The 20,705-nt window shown below is 41.0% G+C and overlaps 1 protein-coding gene across 2 annotated transcripts; it reads left to right on the forward strand.

Annotated features, from left to right (window-relative positions):
• Positions 1–1,951: 1,951 nt before the first annotated feature.
• LOC115175507 (vascular endothelial growth factor A-A) lies at positions 1,952–20,149 on the forward strand. 2 transcript variants are annotated; one of them, XM_029734788.1, is made up of 7 exons: positions 1,952–2,668; positions 3,939–3,981; positions 8,732–8,928; positions 9,520–9,596; positions 10,120–10,152; positions 17,343–17,474; positions 18,745–20,149. In XM_029734788.1, the coding sequence occupies exons 1-7, from the start codon at positions 2,600–2,602 to the stop codon at positions 18,764–18,766; spliced, it is 573 nt and encodes a 190-aa protein (XP_029590648.1). In that variant the 5' UTR covers positions 1,952–2,599; the 3' UTR covers positions 18,767–20,149. The 2 variants fall into 2 exon arrangements, with proteins under 2 accessions (XP_029590648.1, XP_029590657.1); XM_029734797.1 differs by lacking the exon at positions 17,343–17,474.
• The last annotated feature ends 556 nt before the right edge of the window (positions 20,150–20,705 follow it).

The raw sequence follows: 20,705 nt of genomic DNA on the forward strand, positions 1-20,705 counted from the left end.
TCACTTGCCAATACTTATAACCAGGGGCGGAAATCCCGGGGGGGACGGGGGGGACACGACCCCCCCATCCTGGGAAAAATATGATTTGTCCCCCCCAATATATCACTGAAACATAACTATGTAATTTAAATAATATTAATAATACGCAATGAAAGCGATTGTGCTGATTATAGACACTTAATAGCGCATTTTTAAGTTTCAAAAGATTGCGACCCCCCCACCCTTTGCCTCACAATGGTTTGATCCACTGCCAGTTCCTTTGTTGGCAAGGTAACAGGTCGTGTCTACTGTCTGAAAGACACTCAATGAACGTAACTGACGTGAGGTTAATCCAGTCAATCGCGCGCACACACTAGCTGAATATGCAGAGCTAGCGCGCAAATATGAACTATTAGGCTAGCTAGTACCTATTCCATTTATGTGGCCTCGTCAAAGATGGAATCTTTGCTATCGTCAATTTATTCCAAGAATCAGCATGCAGATGATGTAAGTTAGTGCTTCAAAGTCCCTGTGATAAGGTTAGCGATAAACTGAAGTCCAAACTGAACAGAAGTACACTCTCTTCTACCATTGTCTTAAATATATTTAATGGTCTCGTTGCAAAAGCTAAATTGTCGCAAGGGAACTTTTATTTATTTATTTTATTTAACCCGGGTAGCAAAGATTATAGCAAACACCACTGAAACGGAATTGGTGCTCGCTAGCTTTGCAAATTCAGCTATTGTTGGAAGCCAGCCAATATGAAACAAACTATTAAAATTACAAAAGGTTGCAGCATGTTGTGTAAATGGTGAACTCATACAGCTGTCAACTCTTGTCATTTTAATCCGTTTCACATTTTGCTAGCTACCTTTTAGATCGAAGCCCAAATAGAATGATAAAAGATAAGATGATAGAAGCCCATCTCCTTCTGTAAATAACCTACACACTGTGTGTGTGTGTGTAGCCAGCCAGCCAGGTAGAAAAATGGCAGAAAAATAAAAGACGGACATCAGAGTATTTTTCAGTACACCAAAACGCAAAGTAAGAACCCTAGTAGCCTAATATCTCAAAGACTAGTTGATAAAATGTTCATAAGAAAGAAATGAAATTCTAATGGAAATAGTTTCACAATGATGTCATTAGGCAGAGCAGGCAACAGATGGCACACAGACAGCAGAGTTGGGGACAGATATGCAGGGACAGACTGACAGAGATGGAGTCTCAGGTAAGTTTGTTGAGTCTTTGTTTGGCAACATTATGAAAGGTTCTCAATTTTTTTGACTTGTAAAATAGGAACATAATTGGAAAATGCCATGGATACCCCCACTCTCAACTTAAACTGGTGACTGAACTACGATTTGTTAAAGGCAATGGTATTGCTGTTGTGTAGTTTTGGGTACCGGTAGTTAGGAGTACGGCAAACACCTTATTTCTTTGGTTCCTCAATATACATTTACCATATTACAATGTAGGCTATGTGTTACAGCACTACTTTTGGTGTCCCCCTCAGGAATTGCTCTTGAGAAAATTTCATGTAATTGTCCCCTCCAAAGTTGATAGCAGATTTTCGCCCCTGCTTATAACATACTTTTTATTTTGCAACCAAAGGTTTTTGTATGTAAATTCTAATATTTCCACAAAATGGTAAAGGCTATCACAAAACTATTATTTGCAGCTTTTGAATGATTCACTGTAGCCAGAAAGGCAAAAAGAGAACATGAAAGGCACCAACAACACAACTAACTATTGGACATTTAATACTTACCACTTTAAACGTGTCATGTATTATATTTTGCGTCAAAGTTGTGATTTAAACACTCACCAAATCGCACCATGTGAACATCACTGTTAAATATTTTATGGAAGCGCGCCCACCACCCCTCGCCTGCCAACCAGTACCGCCCACATTGGTGATCTAGCCAATGAGCGCAAGCGTCATCCTACACGTCCGATTGCTAAAGGCAATAGCTCATGATCATAGAACAGTAAACGCGCTACACGAGCGAGAAACGGAGGTGTATGACAAGATCTCCCTATTTTGCGCCTGGACGTCCGAACATTGAAGAGAAACAAAGTCATAGTAAAATACATTTTAAAAATCTAGACAAGGAAAGGGAGACCTTTTCAAGGAGGAATGCTAACGGATCACTTTGCACAGGCAAACGCTCACACCACTCTGATCAATTTGTAATAACTCAGCCGCCGCTTTCACACGGTGAAGGCAATGCGTAAAGTTGCTTTCAGAAGTTGGTGAAAGTTGTCATCCTGGTGAGCAGATAATAGGACGGAGATGTTCAGTCCATTATGGGGTTTCTAATGTGGATGTAGAATAGAAATCTTGGAAGAGTCTCCGGATGACCGACGCATTTTGGATGTTACCTTTCTTTGGGGCTATTCTCTGAGATTCCTTAGAGGCGGATGCAATACAAAAAACATAAAAAAGGATTCCTCTCAGGTGGCACATCTGCCATGTTTGGATGGATTAGATTTTTACTATAACCAAGATTATCAAGAAATTGTTGAATTTTTTTTGTGGTTTTTCTTTATTATTGTGTCTGATCCAAACGACAGCTGAAATTTTAGTACAACTGTCCAACTCACCTTCGGAATTACAATCATGAACATTGGCAGTTTTGTACAATTATTATTTGCAGTGCTGCTTCAGCTTCATTTGTATGCAGTTAAGGTGAGAATTATATTTAAATCGGATGGGGATCAGATACATCCGATGAATTAGGAATATAATGCTGTTCATGTTTCATTAATGAGTGAGCGACAAGGGCGATCACATCTCGTCACTTGCTGCTAGGTCCGTAGGTCACTTATAATGTATTCACTTTCTGTGAATCATAGGCCTAAAGAGAGGTTTTATGCCACTGTTGAATTGTTAATCCTGACGTTTGACATACATTTTGGTCCTTTTTGGAAAAAGTGTCATAGGCAATGCTGTATTTTCTATTATAAGTTTTGAAAATGCACAATGCACCTGGCATTAATGTCAAATAGTAGGCTAGGCTAAATCGGAATTTTGAGTGATTTAAAAGTGAAATGAGTTGCATCATTACACTAGCATAATCCAAAATCACGACTATATGTTGTGGTGATTTAATTCAATTGGATTCCTATTGAATAAAATCACGACAACATAGTTAGTCACTATTCCCACTGGGCACACACTGGTTGAACCAACTTTCTTTTTATTGAACCAACGTGGAATAAGAGGTTGAATTGATATGTGTCCCGTGGGTTGATTCCAATATTGGCAATGTATTTGCTCTCGTTTGTAGACTAGTCTACTGTAATGAAAAGCAAAGTCCAGACGACCTGTCTCTTGAGAGCGCAAGGATAGTGCAAACCTGTTGTCCCTTAACAGAATAGCCTAGCTGGTCGCAGAGGGTATAGTGTCAACATGTATTTCACTCCGTACTTAAGGCTAATAATAGCCCGTTTCTATTAAACGTAGGCCTTGTTCATTAAAACATAAGCTCAAATGTTTATGATAACCAGTAAATGCTAACAATGGGCAACCCACCTCACTGTCTTTCATCTATAAAATTACATCGGCTTCTTTCTCACGCAATATTGAAGAGCTATTGCAACAGTCTACGTCAGGTGATAACGTGACTGAAGCGCTGCTGTGATGCCATTTTCTCTCTTCACTTGCCCATAGGCGGGAAAATATTCAATGAAGTAGGCTAGCTGTCATAATAAAGGGGGAATGTATTGGAGTCTTGCTGTATAATAAGCTAATGCCATACATTGATGCATGGCTTAATGACATACCACAAATGACTGTGCATGCAATTACATTATGGAAATTATATATACATAATTCAGAAGCAAAACTGCATTGCCTTTTGAAAACGTGATGCATAGCCTACCATGGAAAAAATGTGCATGACATAGGATAAGACGTTAAGCTTGCTCTAATGGCTTACATGTTTGCATTTTTACAGACAGCCCACATACCCAAGAACGGGGAGAAGAGTAAAAATGATGGTAAGTGCCAAATGTATTACAAGTGCAATATTGTAGAAGTTTATTCTCAGTGTTTACCTTTATTGGGGGATTTGGTGTGTGTATAGCCACCTAGTGGACATATTCTGAATCTGAATTTTCCCAGAACAGTCTTTTCAAGTTTAGGCCTTCAATGAAAATGAGTTTTTGGCTGTTGCACATGGCTTTTGCACATGGCTATTGTCATAAAAAAATCTTTACATTGTGTCAATGCTCCCTCTCTATCAGTGAGAGAATATGAGTATCATATAGGACCCCATGGTACTATATTGACGTCTTAGTGGTGAGTCCCTGAGTGAAAGGCTTTACTTGGGACTTTGGAATTACATTTTAGTCATTTAGCAGATGCTCTTATCCAGAGCAACTTACAGTAGTGAATGCATACATTTCATAATTTTTTTTCCCGTACTGGTCCCCCGTGGGAATCAAACCCACAACCCTGGCGTTGCAAACACCATGCTCTACCAACTGAGCCACACGGGACAATATAAGTGTGTCTGATCCAAATAGTCTTCTATATGTTAACAGACAAGGTTACTGCATGAATTCAAGGCCACTGCTGAATTCATGTTTTATTTAGACTTTTTCTTCCTCCTCTTGTGATTTGGGAACATGGCAAACACATGGTCAGATTGTATCATTTATATTGGACAAAAGCATTTCTGTATGCATGGTTATGTTTGTTTATTGACAGGGACAGAGTGTGTTTCACTTGTTAGCTGTGTTCAAGGCTAGTCATGTTAGTCAATAGTGGATACAGACAGGTTACTCACTGTGATACGTCAGGGACTGGTCCTCAGCAGAGAAAACACAGGAATTGAAATGTGGTTGTTTGTTATTCTCAGCACAAGGGCAGCGACTCCATTCCTCTTCTCTGACACCTGTGAGCGGCTTTTGACCTTCATTTCGCACGCACGCACACAGAGAGAGAGAGCGAGATACAGAGAACCTCCACCCTCTCTCACTTCAGTTCACACACACACAGTCCCGCATGTCAACAATACTGCCCCTCAAAACATACTCTCACTAAGACACACTCAATCTCAAAATACACAGAGACAGAATATCCATATCCTCTAAATACCATCTCCCCTGCACCATCTACATCCCTTTGTGCCCCAGTAGAAGCATGCATGTACCCCATTCACTATAACATTGTACCAGTATTCCGCCATCACAGCGATGGGTCACTGCTCTTTCTCTCGAACACAGCTTTAGTGGAGGCACTCTACATAGTTTCCATGGTATCTGGCATCTCCAACTTCCCTCAACTTGTTCATTGTTGTCCTTTCTTCTTTCTTTCTCACATGAGACGGGATTCATAGCGAGGACAGCCCCAGGGCTGAGGACCTTGTTGTGTTGATTAGCTTCCTGAGGCTTCTAAAGGAGTTTCAATATCGATTTAAGGAGAGTATAGCAAACTCTGTCCAGCCCAGCACTCTCCATCTATGATTCACATACCCATACACAAAGCAAGGTATTGATTAAAACGACACAGTTTATTTCCCCTACATGGATAAGTTATTAGTGTTTTAAAAGTAACTTTTTAGAGAATAGTCAAACACAGAATTTGAATTTGTTAATAAAAAACATTTACATTTGTGGAGACAGAACAAATAGACTTAATAGTATATTTTCAACTATGGAAAAGTACAGTTATTCGAAGTATGACTGGCATTCAAATGACTATTGTAGAGCATAGAAAGGTTTTGTGACTAATGTTTAATGAGCAAAGGGTGAGGTGAATGGAAATACTCCACATGCATACCATTAACAAACACTCACACACAGATTTACGCATGGGTTTAGATATATCCTATAGGATATGTAATCGATATAACAAGTGTGTATCTGGCACCATAGCATAGTTGTCATGGTCAGAAGAGGCTATATTACTTGTCACCTAAATAGAATGTATTGGAGTCTTGCTGTATAATAAGCTAATTCCATACATTGATGCATGGCTTAATGACATACCAAAAATGATTGTGCATGCAATTACATTATGGAAATTATATATACATAATTCAGGGAGGCAAAACTGCATTGCTTTTTTAAAACGTGATGCATAGCCTACCATGGAAAAATGTGCATGACATAGGCTAAGACGTCAAGCTTGCTCTAATGGGCTTACACACACACACACACACACATACTCACACAATCACATTAAAACAAATGTTGCCTAGGTACTAGAACGCTGCTAGACAGAGTGTGAAGCAGCAGCTGTGCAGAGGGAGACTGTGGGGCTTCGTAGAGCCAGAACAGCACAGGTAGACATGTTGGGCTGGTGACCTTGGGCTGTAGACTATGGCAGCGAGACAGACAGCCTTTCTCCCCCCACAGGCCTACAGGCTGGCCTGGGCTTCTCCTCTGAGAGCAGGTGCTGGGAGGGATAAAGGGAGGTAGTGGACACTGCATCTGCTGACCAGGCAGGTCATCCAGGGGCTAGCAGCAGCGGTGCATGGTTTGAGAAGGAGTAACAGAGCCAGCTACGGCATGCAGTGGTGTGTCAGGATGTTGTTGTAGCATTAGGCCGGAACTGACCAGGCCGACTGGTTAAGGGGTGGGCTGCCGGGGGTCACATGTCAGAGGTGAACCCTGGCACCGCACAGCCTGAGGTCATGGGCTGCTCGGATGACCTGGGGGTCAGGAGGGGGACGGGGTTGCTGGAAAACCAGTTCATAGGATGGAGGGTGGGGGATTATTCTCGGATGGAGACAGGTAGGGTTAGTCAGCATCTGAGGAATTCTGGGTTGTATGTATATGGCATGTGTGAGTGAGTTCAGATCATGCAGCTTAAACGTGTGGATGTGTTGTAGTTGTCCCTGTGTGTGGGTTTGAATGTGTGATGGGTTTAGGGCTGGGCTGTATACCGTATTTTATGATATACCAGTATTGATGCAGGAACCGTTTTGGGTTTTTACTTTACCTTCTATACCGGTATTTGAATGTTTGGTTTGTTAAATGTGATATGCCATGTGTAATGTCAATTTTAATAGTTTACTTGCTTCTTGAGTCATCTCTCTCCGCGCCACTTTCCACACAGACCTAGCCACGCCCCCTGTCACTCAAGGAGGGCATTTGACATTAATCAACCACGAGACATTTGCGTTCAGTCTGCATGGTCAATGCAACAATGTTGATAACAACGCTGTTTTCACTTTGCTTCTTAATATAAATCCACTAGCGTTCTATAATGACACGATTAGTTTGTGTTTCTTACATCAGCAAACAGCTAGTTTGTATTTTCTTCACAAGTTGCCCTAAATCTTGTGAGATGCTAATTGTTAGCCGCTGATGCTAATAGCTAGCTAATAAATGTACTGAGTAAGAGCAAACGTAGCTAGCTAATTACTGCCTGATAATACCAGTGATGGTGTAGACCTAAATCAGCATGTTTGTGCAACAGTATCTTCTAAATCAAAGAGGAATATACAAAGCAAGAATATATTGGCTACATGAAGTAGCTAAGAGAACATGCAATGTAGCCAAAGCTTATAGGGTCCCCTAGGAAACACTTATCAACACTTTAGTACCTACCCTGTCACAATAACTCCTCCTTGGCATTTTAATTCATTGTCATCTCAAACAACACTGTATTCAAAGTGCCCACTATTATATTCTAACTATAGAATTAGAATAGTCATTCTATTTACATGATTCCAACAGTTTTGGAGTGTGCCTCTGGCTATCTGTAAAAAAAAAAACAAGACCATGGTGCCATCTGTTTTGCTTAATATAAGGAGTTTGAAATGATTTATACTCTTACTTTTGATACTTAAGTACATTTACTTTTGATACTCAGGTATATTTTAAAACCAAATACTTTTAGACTTTTAGACTTTTACTCAAGTAGTATTTTACTGGGTGACTTTCACTTTTCTATTAAGGTATCTTTACTTTTACTCAAGTTTGACAATTGGGTACTTTTCCCACCACTGCAATTGAGTGCAGGAAATGCAGAAATTATAAAACTGCTGAAATTTGTTTTGGTTGAAGTTGAACAGTATAAAACAATAAGAATTGTGTTGCCACTCTAGGATCACTCACTACTCATAAAGCAAATGTAGAATTTTTTTATTCAAAAACAAAAAATACCGCCACACTGTCCTTTTTAAAACAATTTTTTTTTTTAAATACCGTGATATAGTATTTTGGCCATATCGCCCAGCCCTAGGTGGGCTTTAGACAGCTGTGAGCACATGCGCAGGTTTGACATTGTTTTGTTTTGCTGGGGGACATTAAGACCCTTGTCAGCACAATGGTCTGCTTTGTTGCATCTGAAGCCATATATATGTGGCTTTGTTTATCTGCTAAGCTGGCTTTAGTAATGGGAACCACTCAGGAAACAAATGCCTGTACCTTTTGACGACCACAAAGGCACACAAGTACTCTCTTCCACTGCCAAGTGGAACCAGAACAAATGGGGGGATGACAGGGGGATTCTAGGAAATAGAGGAGGCATGGAGAGTTAGGATAAAGGAGAAAAAGGCACACAACTGGGGAATGAGGGAGGAAAGAAGGATGAAAGAGAATGCATTGGAGAGTTTTACAAAGTGGAGAGGTTGGATGTGCTATACTCTGCAGTATAGCAGTTTTGTGGTAGGGTTGCCACTGATGTTGCTGTCTTCTCCTCAAGGAATCTTACTGTTACTGACAGTTATCTATGGCACAGTGAGGATGAGAAGGAAACAGTACTGATGTTCTCCCTCTGCTCTTCCTCCTGCAGTGGTCCCGTTCATGGACGTGTATAACAAGAGCATGTGTCGGACACGGGAGATGCTGGTGGACATCTTCCAGGAGTATCCAGATGAGATTGAGCACACCTACATCCCCTCGTGCGTGGTGCTCATGCGCTGCGCCGGATGCTGCAACGACGAGGCGCTCGAGTGTGTCCCCACAGAAACAAAAAATGTTACCATGGAGGTAAGCGCCAACTCCAATTCTCGCCGGGACCGGTGAACAGGGGATTTGTTCAACCCTCTCTCTCTCTCCCCTCTCACTCTCATTCCATCTCTCTCCTATCACTTACAACCCCCTCTCTCTTCCGTATCTCTCGGTGTCCTTTCTCTCTTCCGTTCCTCTTCTCACTGGTTATCTAGGTCTCTCTCTCTCTTGCTTTGCTTTTCTCACTGTCCCATGGAAAAAGTGAAGCAGCAGGGGCTTGGCATGTCAGCTATTTTGTTTACCCTTGCACACCCTGTTTACGCCCCTGTTTATGTGGTTGAAGTCTTTCTTGGCCACGGTCAGGAGTCAGGACTTACTGTTGGCATGAGCCTAGGGTGGAAAGGAATAAGCTATAGGAATGTGATACAGCGCATGCCTGGCTATGGTGTCTGCCTATCTTCACCGACCGGTTAGCTAGTGGTCAGACTGTGACCACTTTGTCAATGGTCAGAGCAATCACTCACTAAGAATCTCTGAGGTAGTAATGTTGCGGCAGAGGAATTTGGTTTGGGGGGATTGACCCTTTTTCAATGTGAATTTTAATGTTTCATCTCTTATGTTTCTCTACAGGTAATACAAGTGAAACAGAGAGTATCGCAGCATAATTTTCAGTTAAGTTTCACAGAACATCGAAAGTGTGAATGCAGGTAAGAATCTTTTCTCAGGTCTATAATGATTTCAGGCTTCACTGTTTTGCTTACTGGTTAAAGGTCCAATGCAGCTGTTTTTATCTCAATATCAAATCATTTCTGGGTAATAATTAAGTACCTTACTGTGATTGTTTTCAATTTACATTTTCAAAAAGAAACAAATAGCTTCTTATTTTGCTATTACTGTCTGGGAGTGTTCTGAGTAGGGAGGGGAAAACTGAAAACTAGCTATTATTGGCAGAGAGATTTCGAAATCTCTTTCTTATTGGTCTATTAACTAATTATTGAGGCCAAAACTCCATCCCACCAAAACAGGCTGACATTTCAGTCGGTCTTTTCAAACAGCTCTCACTAAAAGGGCATTATCATCATTACATTTTTTTTACAGTATTATTCCAACCTCATTGTGTGAAAATGTATATAAAACATAGGAGATCATGTTTTTGACTGCACTGGGCCTTTAATAAAAAGCTAAATATAAAGCTAAAGGTTTTGTTCTCTATTTTCCTCTTAATTTCAGACCAAAGCCAGAAGTTAAGGCAAAGAAAGAAAAGTAAGTAGATGTTTTGCGTTGTTATTGTTGAGTTATTTGTGGGATGAGGGGAGGGAGCTGTCTGTGTTCAGTTTGGCTCCCACTCTGATATTCAAACTGTCAAAACAGCTCTATCTGCCAGCCCCAAAATATCTGAATATTTTGATTGACCAGTTTCCCAACCAATCATCATCCCGTTCCCACAGACGCTTTAACTTAACACAGAGGACTGGGACCTAATCCTCCCGAACCAATAAGTATTCAGTATTCCTCATGTTGATTGGCAACTGTACATGCAGATGAGAAGAAGCCAGCTGGACACTGTGGTACCGGCAACAATGTGGGGTAGCGCTAATGCTAATAGTAACGGTGAAGCTACAGTATCTTTTACCCCTGCTGCACTGAGAAGTCAGCAGCTGCCCTGCTCCTGCTGATAGGACTGAGTCGATCATTTTAAAGGGTGGTGAGAGGAAGTGTTATGTTGCCTTCTAATAGTGATTGGGATTATCAGCACCTCATAGGCTCCTACACCACACCACATAGCCCTGTCTCTCTCTTTTTAACATAGCGAGGGAGGGGAGGTAGAGGCCTAGTTCTCCATGTTCCCTTCACACCTTGTGGGAGTTAGAGGACTAGCAGCACACCTTATGGAAAAAACAGCCTTTCTCCTCTATCTTTACTGGTGCTGATAAGATATATAGTTTTTTTTACGGGGTTTGTTTCAGTTTGTCTTCCTGCCAGGGTCTGTTCGTTTTATGGCGGTTGGTTTAGTGCTTTACTGTGCGGCTGTAACAGTTGGGTTGAGGTAGTTAGCTAGTGCCAGACCATCCACGACTGGCCGGGCTGTCCAGCAGCCTTCTTCTTAGCTCCAGTTGCTCATGCCTGACCCTCAGCCCTCGTGGCTACTTCCACACTGTAATCATTGCAACAGGTGTCATTCAGTTAACCCATTTTTATTTTTAAAGTTGTAAATAGTGGATGAGCCTGGAGATGAAGACGCAGTGGACGTGGTTAGTTACAGGCAGTGTGGAGGGAGGGAAACAGACTGACTGTCAGTGTTGATGCAGGGGTGTGTGTGTGTGTGTGTGTGTGTGTGTGTGTGTGTGTGTGTGTGTGTGTGTGTGTGTGTGAGAGAGACGTGTGTGTACATGTCTTTAGCCATCTCAGCTGGCACTTCAGAGGACGTCCCTTGTTTTAATTGGATAAGAACCACGCAGGGTTAAAGCCCATGGATCAGTGGAGGAGAGATGGGATCATGTTAGTTACCTAAGAGGGCTAAATCAAATCCATTTGTCATGAGGCTGAGCTGAGCCTTGTCCCCGCGCTGTGCCACACACACCTCTGCCTGCCACCCAGCACGTAGGCAGACAGCTCACCCTAGCCAGGCCAGGGTGGGGTGCAGGGAAAAGACAGGCCATTCATGAGCTCAGACACACCCTCACTCATTCACTCAAATGCATACTGAACATAATACTATAGACCAGGTTTTCCCAAACTGGGGTACACGCGCAATGCCGTCGGGGGCACGACAAAGATTACATTTGTTTTAATGATTATTATTTTATTTTATTCTTCACATTTTCAAACAATCCATTTATATTTTCCAAAGGGGCTATACATTTGGGTAAGGTTTTCTCGCCTGAGTAGCCTCGTTTCACTGCCAAAAATAAAATGAAACCATCTAGTGCTCAGCGAAATAACAACACAATGTCAAATACATGTAGCCTAGTCAAATAATCTAATCACATTAACCGTTAGTCTCTCATGGGAATTCCACTAACGTATGTAGCCAAACGTGGCTGCTGCTCATTCCATTTGCTCAAAAATTGATAAATGGTTAAAAAAAGTATGGCCTGCGTCAATAGAGACACATATCAGCTCTACTGGTAGTACTGCTACAATCAGCAGTACAACACCTGTTGACGACACAAGTTGTTCTGCTTCTACGAGCACATCCAATGCTAGCATCAGTAATTCTACATTTATTGTTAGCCCAGCTAGCATGGACACTGACAGTTTTACCCGGCAAAGCACTGAACAACAGACAGGGACGTTGGACCATCGAAGAGGTGCAAATATGATGAGAACTACATTGATTTGTGGTTCACTTATATTGGGAGTAGTGCCTTTCCTCAGTGCAAAAGTACAAAAGTACTATCTCACAACCCAATGAAACCTTCACTCTTGCGCAGACATTTAGAAGCAAAACATGCCAATTTGAAAAATAAGCCACAGGAGTTTTTTTAGCGAGAATCTAGATGACTTTCGAGTAGTAAGACATGTATAAAAGCAACAGATAGCATTAATAAGAAGGGGCTAGAAGTGTCTTATATGGTGAGCTACCAAGTGGCTAGGACAGGCAAGCCCCATACTATTGTGGAGGACTTAGTTCTTCCTATGGCTGGGACAATGCTGGGGATATGGCTGGGACAATGCTGGGGGAAAAGGCCAAAAAAACTATACAGACAATGCCTCCATCAAACAACAGTGTTTCACGACGCATCAGTGACATGGCAGTAGATGTTTTGGAACAATTACTGCTTCGCATACAAGCCAGTGAATTCTATGCGTTACAGCTGGATGAGTCAACAGATGTGGCGGGCCTGGCACAGCTCCTGGTAAATGTCCGTTACGTTTATGAGGGCTCAATTAAGGAAGACGCCCTCTTCTGCAAACCACTGCAAACGACAACAGGAGAGGATATTTTTTAAGTACTGGACAGCTTTGTGACATCAAATGGACTTTTGTGGTCAAGATGTGTTGGTATCTTTACTGACTGCGCAAAAACCATGACAGGGAGACATAGTTGAGTGGTAACGCATGTGCAAGCAGTTGCTCCTGACGCCACTTGGGTACACTGCAGCATCCACCGAGAGGCTCTTGTTGCCAAGGGAATGCCTGACAGCTTGAAAGACGGTTTGGACACTACAGTGAAAATGGTTAACTTTGTTAAAGCAAGGCCCCTGAACCTTTGTGTATTTTCTACATTATGCAACGATATGGGCAGCGACCATGTGATGCTTTTACAATATACAGAAGTGTGCTGGTTATCAAGGGGCAAAGTATTGACACGTTTTTTAAAATTGAGAGACAAGCTTAAAGTTTTCTTTAGTGACCATCATTTTCACTTGTCTAACCGCTTGCATGATGAAGAGTTTCTCACACGACTGGCCTATGTTTTTTTTTTTCTCGCCTGAATGATCTGAATCCAGGATTACAGGGACTCTCCATAACTATATTCAATGTGCGGGACAAAATTGATGCTATGATTAAGAAGTTGGAGCGCTTCTCTGTCTGCATTTAACAAGGACAACACACAGGTCTTTCCATCATTGTATGATTTTTTTTGTGTGCAAATTAACTCAAGTTTACGGACAATGCCAAATATGATATAGCGAAGCACCTGAGGGAGTTGGATCTGCAATTACACAGGTAACAAACAACTGGATTCGTTATCCCTTTCATGCCCTGCTTCCAGTCCACTTACCGATATCTGAACAAGAGATATCTCATCGAAATTGTAAACAAGTGGTTCTGTGAATATTGAATTTAATCAGATGGCACTGCCAGATTTCTGGATTGAGCTGCACTCAGAGTATCCTGCCTTAGAAAATCACACTGTTAAGACACTGATGCCCTTTGCAACCACGTACCTATGTGAGAGTGGATTCTCGGCCCTCACTAGCATGAAAACTAAATACAGGCACAGACTGTGTGTGGAAAATGATTTAAGACTGAGGCTCTCTCCAATACAACCCAACATTGCAGAGTTATGTGCATCCTTTCAAGCACACCCTTCTCATTAACCTGTGGTGAGTTTTTCACAATTTTCTATGAACAATTAAGGTTTTATATGTAAGATGGTTAAAAAAAGAGCAAAATTATTGATTATTATTATTTGTGCCCTAATCCTATAAGAGCTCTTTGTCACTTCCCATGAGCCGGGTTGTGACGACAACTCACAATCATTCTTATGTTTAATAAATGTATCATATAGTGTGTGTGTGGCAGGCTTACAATGATGGCAAAAAACAACATTTGAGAGTGCACTGACCCAGGTGCTAGAGGGGGTTGAATGTTTGAAAGGGGTACGGAACTATAAAAGGTTTGGGAACCACTGCTCTAGACACATACTTGGGGCTCTATTTTAACAAACCTAACGCAATGGTAAATATAAGTGCAGGCATTAGCGCTATATGTTAAGTGGCTTAAATTTCTTACAGAAACAAAATAACAAAATGAAGACCTATCTTTGCTAAATATATTAACTTTAACCCATTTGCAGTCCACATTGTTCTAAGTAATTGTATGGCTTAATAGCATTCACATTTAGGGGCTAGGCCTACTGTAAATTGCATTCTAGCTGAGCACGGACATGCCAAACATTGTCAATAAGCAATATTAAATTCATTATTGATTTGGCCTACAAAGAGAACGAATAGTTATAATCAAATTCTAAACAAAACAAATAAAACCAGGAAGGTGAATCATTCTAATAAGCTTGTTTTTCTTTTAATGTTATTTCAACCAATCTGTTTTGTTTTTTTAAAACAACAATAAATAATTGTAAAATGTAATATCATAAAATCGGCAGGATAAAAAGAAACGCCTTGCTGTTGAACCAGCCTTCGTTATATTAGGCTTAAGGGAGGGCTTTTGTTTTGAACATATGAAACAGAAAACAGGCAATTGTTACAGATAACTTCTAAATACGAGGTTAATCGGTTTTCAATGAGGTTCTCATCTCTCGTTTCATGATGGGCATGACACATAATGGAGAAGGGTTTACACGCATCCAAAATGGGACCTGCATGGCAAAAATAATGTGGGCCTACCTACAATGCATAGATAAAAAGGGAATGTCAGCTCACTCCTTTACTCCTTTCAAACTTTATATTTTAATAAAGCTTTGGTGATTAAGATTTATTTCCAGGTGGTCTCAGGAGCCAAACCCTTTATCGACAGTCTTGACTACTTCACAATTGCATTGGGCAGGACAAAAAAAGCCTTCATTGAGAGGAGGGGAGGCTATACTTGATTTTTAACCAAATAAAATAAAATGTTTTTTTTTATGTTTCTATATACAAAGTATACAGGAACATTAGGCTACTCTTGTTCCATGCGCATATTGGCAGTGTGCGTCACTGCTGTATAGGCTGAGTTTCCGCTGTCAACATTCATGCCATAACCAACTGCGTTACCGCTAAAACCAGCTTTTGGTTGGTCTTAAATATCCCTATCAGCACTGCCTGAAATTAGCGCTTTGGATCATGTTTTTAAGGACACGCCTAAAAATGTTCCACCCCACCCATCTGAGCACAAGCGTGCTGATTGATATAAGAAGGGTAAATTACCGAACCTGGCGTTAGGGCCGCAAAATGCAAGTGAGCTAGTTTTTACATGACGAAATTGCAAACTAAAGCGCATTTCACGGTAGTACTGCCTTAATGCCAGCCGAAAATAGAACTCTTGATATGCATAGACTGATTTACAAAGGCAACAGTGGATGTATTTACATTGACACACGCATTTAAATTGAGACACACACATGTTCAAACAGGGATCGATCCCACTGCTAATAAGGAGACTAGATTAGAAGGGAGATGCCCGACTTGATTGATTGTCTCCTCTTTGGCCTAAACTCTATTGATTGAACTCTGTATGATTGTCCCTGCCTCCACTTAGGTGTCTTTTCTCTTTTGCCCTGTTCTCTATTTTTTAGGGGCAATGACCAAAAGAGAAAGAAAGAGAGAGACACTGGCACGATGAGGTCTGAGGCCTATGCCAGCGCCTCTTCTGTGGCATGTCTGCACATGGGCACTATGTCTCTCTTGATGGTTGGCTTGATTTTGGAGGAACTTGTTTGTATCTTGTAAGACGCAAACCTCTTTTTGTTTGGCATGAGGAGGCTCCATTTTTTTTTAAGAAACCTTTTTTTTGTCTGGCGTACGCACTTAAGTCCATGGCGAGGGCAGTAATGTGAAGTTGACGTGAGTGAGAACTGTCAGGTAATGATGATGTCTGTATGAAGCATGGCTGTCTACCACCCCCTCACTAATCCATGGCAGCAGGGTCGATGCCATGTTGAGTCTACATGCTGCTAGAAGTTTGTTCTCTGTTTCTCTGTTGCCTTTTGTTTTAGCAGATAGGTGGATGAACCAACACTATTGTCTTTACATTTCTACCACAATAGTGCCAATTGGTTTGGTTACTTTAAGTACAGACAGGCTTGGCTCAGTTCATGTTTGATTAGAGTTATTGTCACCTTGAGTGGTACCCCTGAAAAGGGTTGCTTTGTTCATGCTTTTAGACGGGAAGGTCTTGAACGTGACGTAGACGTGATCTGACCTCACATAGCTAGTAGAAATACGGCCAACTGAGTTGTCTGAGACAAAGCGTAGCTTCATCTCGTCTGGTGCATCACAGCACTCCCCTGTCTCTGTCCTTGTTTTGTCTCACATGTTCACCTCCATAAAAGATACTGCATCTTTAAGCACCAGCGATGGCATCTACTTTGACCTTAAACTAGGCTAGTGAAAATAATACGATTAGATTGTCTTTGATCTGTATTTTATAATCCTTACATTGTGCTTGAGCCTGCGCTTACTCAGCCAAGCCATCATTCTGTCATCCTAACATCCCATTAGTTTGTGGCAATCATGTGAGCATGTCTGTAGGGTAATTGTAGTGGGAAATATATGCAGATTTTGGGAGGGATGGGTTTTTAAAGATGGCTGCTCCCTTGTGAGCATGTCATTGGATGGATCGGGAAGCAAATGCTATGTGTTTCTGCTGTGGCCTTTACCTTATCACATGCACCTGTTTTGTGTGTGTGTGTGTGTGTGTGTGTGTGTGTACAGGATCATGTGTGTATAAGTGCAAATGTTCTCATTCAATGTTGCTTCTCATAGACCCAATCACACATGTGCTTGTCATGCTATTAGAGAGGATGAATGAAAGAGTATGTGAGTGTATGCAAGCATGATGAGGCCCATGTGTGTAGAAAAGTCTTTACATGTGCTCTCTTTCTAACCCGATCACAATGCTCCACAACCTCAAACAACCTTTACACCACCCAGCGGCTGCAGAAGTATTGAGCTAATATTGCTCAAATGTTCGTCCAATGTTGGTGTGTTGGGGCGGGGGCTCTATAGCTGGATATGCTCTATAGCTTAGACCTCTCTCTCTCTCCCTTTTTGCTTCCCTTGCAGCCACTGTGAGCCTTGCTCAGAGAGAAGAAAGCGCTTGTTTGTGCAGGACCCTCTCACCTGTAAATGTTCCTGCAAATTCACACAATTAGACTGCAAGTCCAGACAACTTGAGTTAAACGAAAGAACTTGCAGGTTTGTTTACGAAATATTATGATAAACAACGTGACTTGATCTATACTCCGTTCATCTACATCCATCCACCTGTTTGCACTTCTGTCATTTGCTTGATTTTTTTTCTCCTGCTGAGAAATGCATGCTTCTCACTTGCTTATAGAATCTGTTTTTGTTTGTATAGAGAATTGTGTGGGACTATGTTTGCTTGTAAGTGTGTTTGTATTGTCTGTTGTCGTACGTAATATTCTGATACTCTTCTTAACATCATCCTTGATGTTAGAACTGTGACTCTATCGTGTGTTCTATAAAGGTAGTATATTATAGCTAGCTAGTATAGTGTAGACACTTAAACTAGACAATACACAAGAAACAGCCCGTTTCTCGCTTTAGATTCCCTTTAAATGAATGCAGTATATATATATATATATATGTATGTGCGGACTCTCTCACACACATAAAACCCAACCCCCTACACACATCTTGCTTGGTGCTAGAATATATATTGGGTTTTATGTGTGTGAGAGTCCGCACCATATTGGGTCAGTCTGTAGTAATGCCCATTTATTCTGACCGACTTATCATCTCCCAACATAGTCTCCTTATCTCTTTCCCATCACTACATGGATATATATAACCGCCTGCGTAGGAGGGGAATTTTAGCATCCATTGTTGTTTTTAACTTCGACCAGTCTTGATCACACAAATGGACAGACATGTTTATAAGTCAGCACAGTACAGGACTCAAGACAGAACTAAATCATGCATGACACTAACACTCAAAGGGAAAGTGTTTCCCTTGGTTCGTAACTGTGAACGAACAGGCTCTTAATTGAGTGAAGGTAGAGCTGGTGTCCATGCTGCTCGTTTCTAATGGTGCTACTCATAGCTCCTACGAGGCGAAGCCCTAAACTCAATTACTAATCAGGGATTAAAACGCCATCTCCATTGGTTGCAAATAACGGCTGTATTCAGTCAGTGGCCCAATGGAGATCTGACTGCTTCCGGTGAAACTCCCACAAGGCCCTGTGTTGATGACCTCCCTTGACACTACTATATACATCCCTGACCTTTGAACCTTAGGGGCCCCCCACACAGTGTGCTGGATTTAGAGAACCACACATGAGTGGGGTGGCCAGCGACATGATTCCAATTGGTCAGGGGAGGAAGAGGGAGGGGCTGCAGGAGTTTTCCACATTTGCGGTGATGTGATTTGCTCAAGGCTACACCCCTGCTGGGAGGAGGATTTGTTGCCCAACTTCTAACCTAATGTCTGTCATGTCATCCACAGATGTGACAAACCAAGGAGATGAGATGAGGAGAGGGGGACAATGAAATGAAGGAATATTTTCTTGGCACAGCACTTTGAAACCTGAAAACGCATTCCCTGGATGGACAGAAAATTACAACACAAGAAAGAACGAGCAAGAGAGAACGATGGAGAGAGACTGAGATAACAACATGCTGTTGTATATTTCTAAGATATATATATATATATTCTAAAAGGACAATGACAATGTGTATTGCTGCTATAAAAAATGAGACGTTATAAAGTGAACGAATGCGCCACTGTCTGTAGTGTGAATGGGACAAATGTTTAGTTGCCAGGGTGTTTGGGCCTGAATGTGGATAGGACTGAGAGTTTTTGTCAGAATACATTTTATTTTATGTAACACTTCACTGGATGTTGGTCTGCTGTGGATATGAGTATCTTAAATATATCTATATAAAAACTAAGTGAAATTGTGACCATAACTTCACTGAGAGGTGCAACGGGAACATGTTTCTCCTCAGACCTCTGAAGGTCTAGAGAACTGTCAGAAAGCAGAACTACTTCCTCTATGGGGTGAAGTTTTTGTCACCACTGTATTGACTAACACCAGATAGGACTCGGTGTGAGAATACTTCTAAAGGGATATTAAATGTAGGTATATATGGAGACGAGAGAATACTGAACTTGATTCCATCTTCCGCCAAGGAACAGTTGCATTCAACTCACCACTGTCAAAATCAATGATCTCAATTTGCTTTGTTTAATGTTTAATTTGTTTTCCAAAGATATAATTGCACACACATATTAAAGAATAGTCCATTATGGAAAAAATTATCTGTATATACTTACCTAATATCCCTTTGTCTAGTACACTACATCTAATTTATAATGCTAGAATATTTTCAGTATTCTGTGCATTTAATTTATATATTTATATACAGTGTTATGGTTGATATTGATTTTACTTCCTCACCTGGCAATGTTATCACCAATCTGTTTGGCCATGGAAAACATTGAAAACTGTAGACGTATTTCTTTTTTTTTTAAAGAATGAAAAAAAGAACAGAAAGATAAAACTTCAACATTCCTGAAAATGAGATACTGTATGTTTTGTTGGGCTAGAGGGGCTGGTAGCATGTGTCTTGATTTTGTTACAAACTAACCCTGCCACAAACATGTTTGTGAAAAGACGCACAGCCAACGTTGCAGTTTTAAGCTCGAGTCAGGACATGTGTTTTTGCACTTGAGTGCCCGAAGACACGTCATGAGGAGGACTGAGGGCGTCTCACTGACCTTGGTCATCTTGGGCAAACTCTACAGTGAGAGACACTCTGGCCAGCCCAGATTAGCCAGAACAGGACTTGGCATAGTGGGGAACCAGGAGCATTAGGAGACGATGCTTTCTGCCCTTTTATGAAAAAAAGAAACATTCTATTTGTATTTCAGTGTCAGAAATGCTTTTTTGTTTGTTGTATCATGTACAGACACATTTTTAGTATATTTTCACATTAATATATTTATTGGTGCTGTAAAATTATCCATTTTACAATAGTAACATCTTTTTTTGTTTTTAGTGTAACTATTAACTATATTTATTTAGAAAATATATTGTTTTTTATTAAACAGAAAATGCAGTTCTCTTTGGAAGCCTATCTTTTCAACTGTTTTAAAATTGCCTCTGACATTTTGATCAATCTAAAATAATTTGATCAAGTAACAATACAACACAATCCTACTTTATGAATCATTCCTAAGCCAATTGATAAGGCATCATAAGAGTACAAGACTACATTAAAATACATGCAATGCAACATACAGGTATCTGACAAAATAAAGGAAACACCAACATAAAGCGTCTTAATAGGGCGTTGGGCCACCACAAGCCAGAACAGCTTCAATGCACCCTGGCATAGATGCTACAGTTGTCTGGAACTCTATTGGAGGGATGCAACACCATTCTTCCACGCAAAATTCCATCA

The sequence above is a fragment of the Salmo trutta genome, chromosome 3, assembly GCF_901001165.1.
Source record: "Salmo trutta chromosome 3, fSalTru1.1, whole genome shotgun sequence".
NCBI classification, from domain to species: Eukaryota; Metazoa; Chordata; class Actinopteri; order Salmoniformes; family Salmonidae; genus Salmo; species Salmo trutta.

Bases quoted from the DNA above. Each gene is read 5' to 3' on its own strand.
- LOC115175507 (XM_029734788.1), top strand. From the start codon at position 2,600: ATGAACATTGGCAGTTTTGTACAATTATTATTTGCAGTGCTGCTTCAG. The intron at 3,982-8,731 runs GTAAGTGCCAAA...TTCCTCCTGCAG, and splicing joins GGAGAAGAGTAAAAATGATG to TGGTCCCGTTCATGGACGTG. The intron at 17,475-18,744 runs GTTTGTTTACGA...TGTCATCCACAG, and splicing joins TTAAACGAAAGAACTTGCAG to ATGTGACAAACCAAGGAGAT.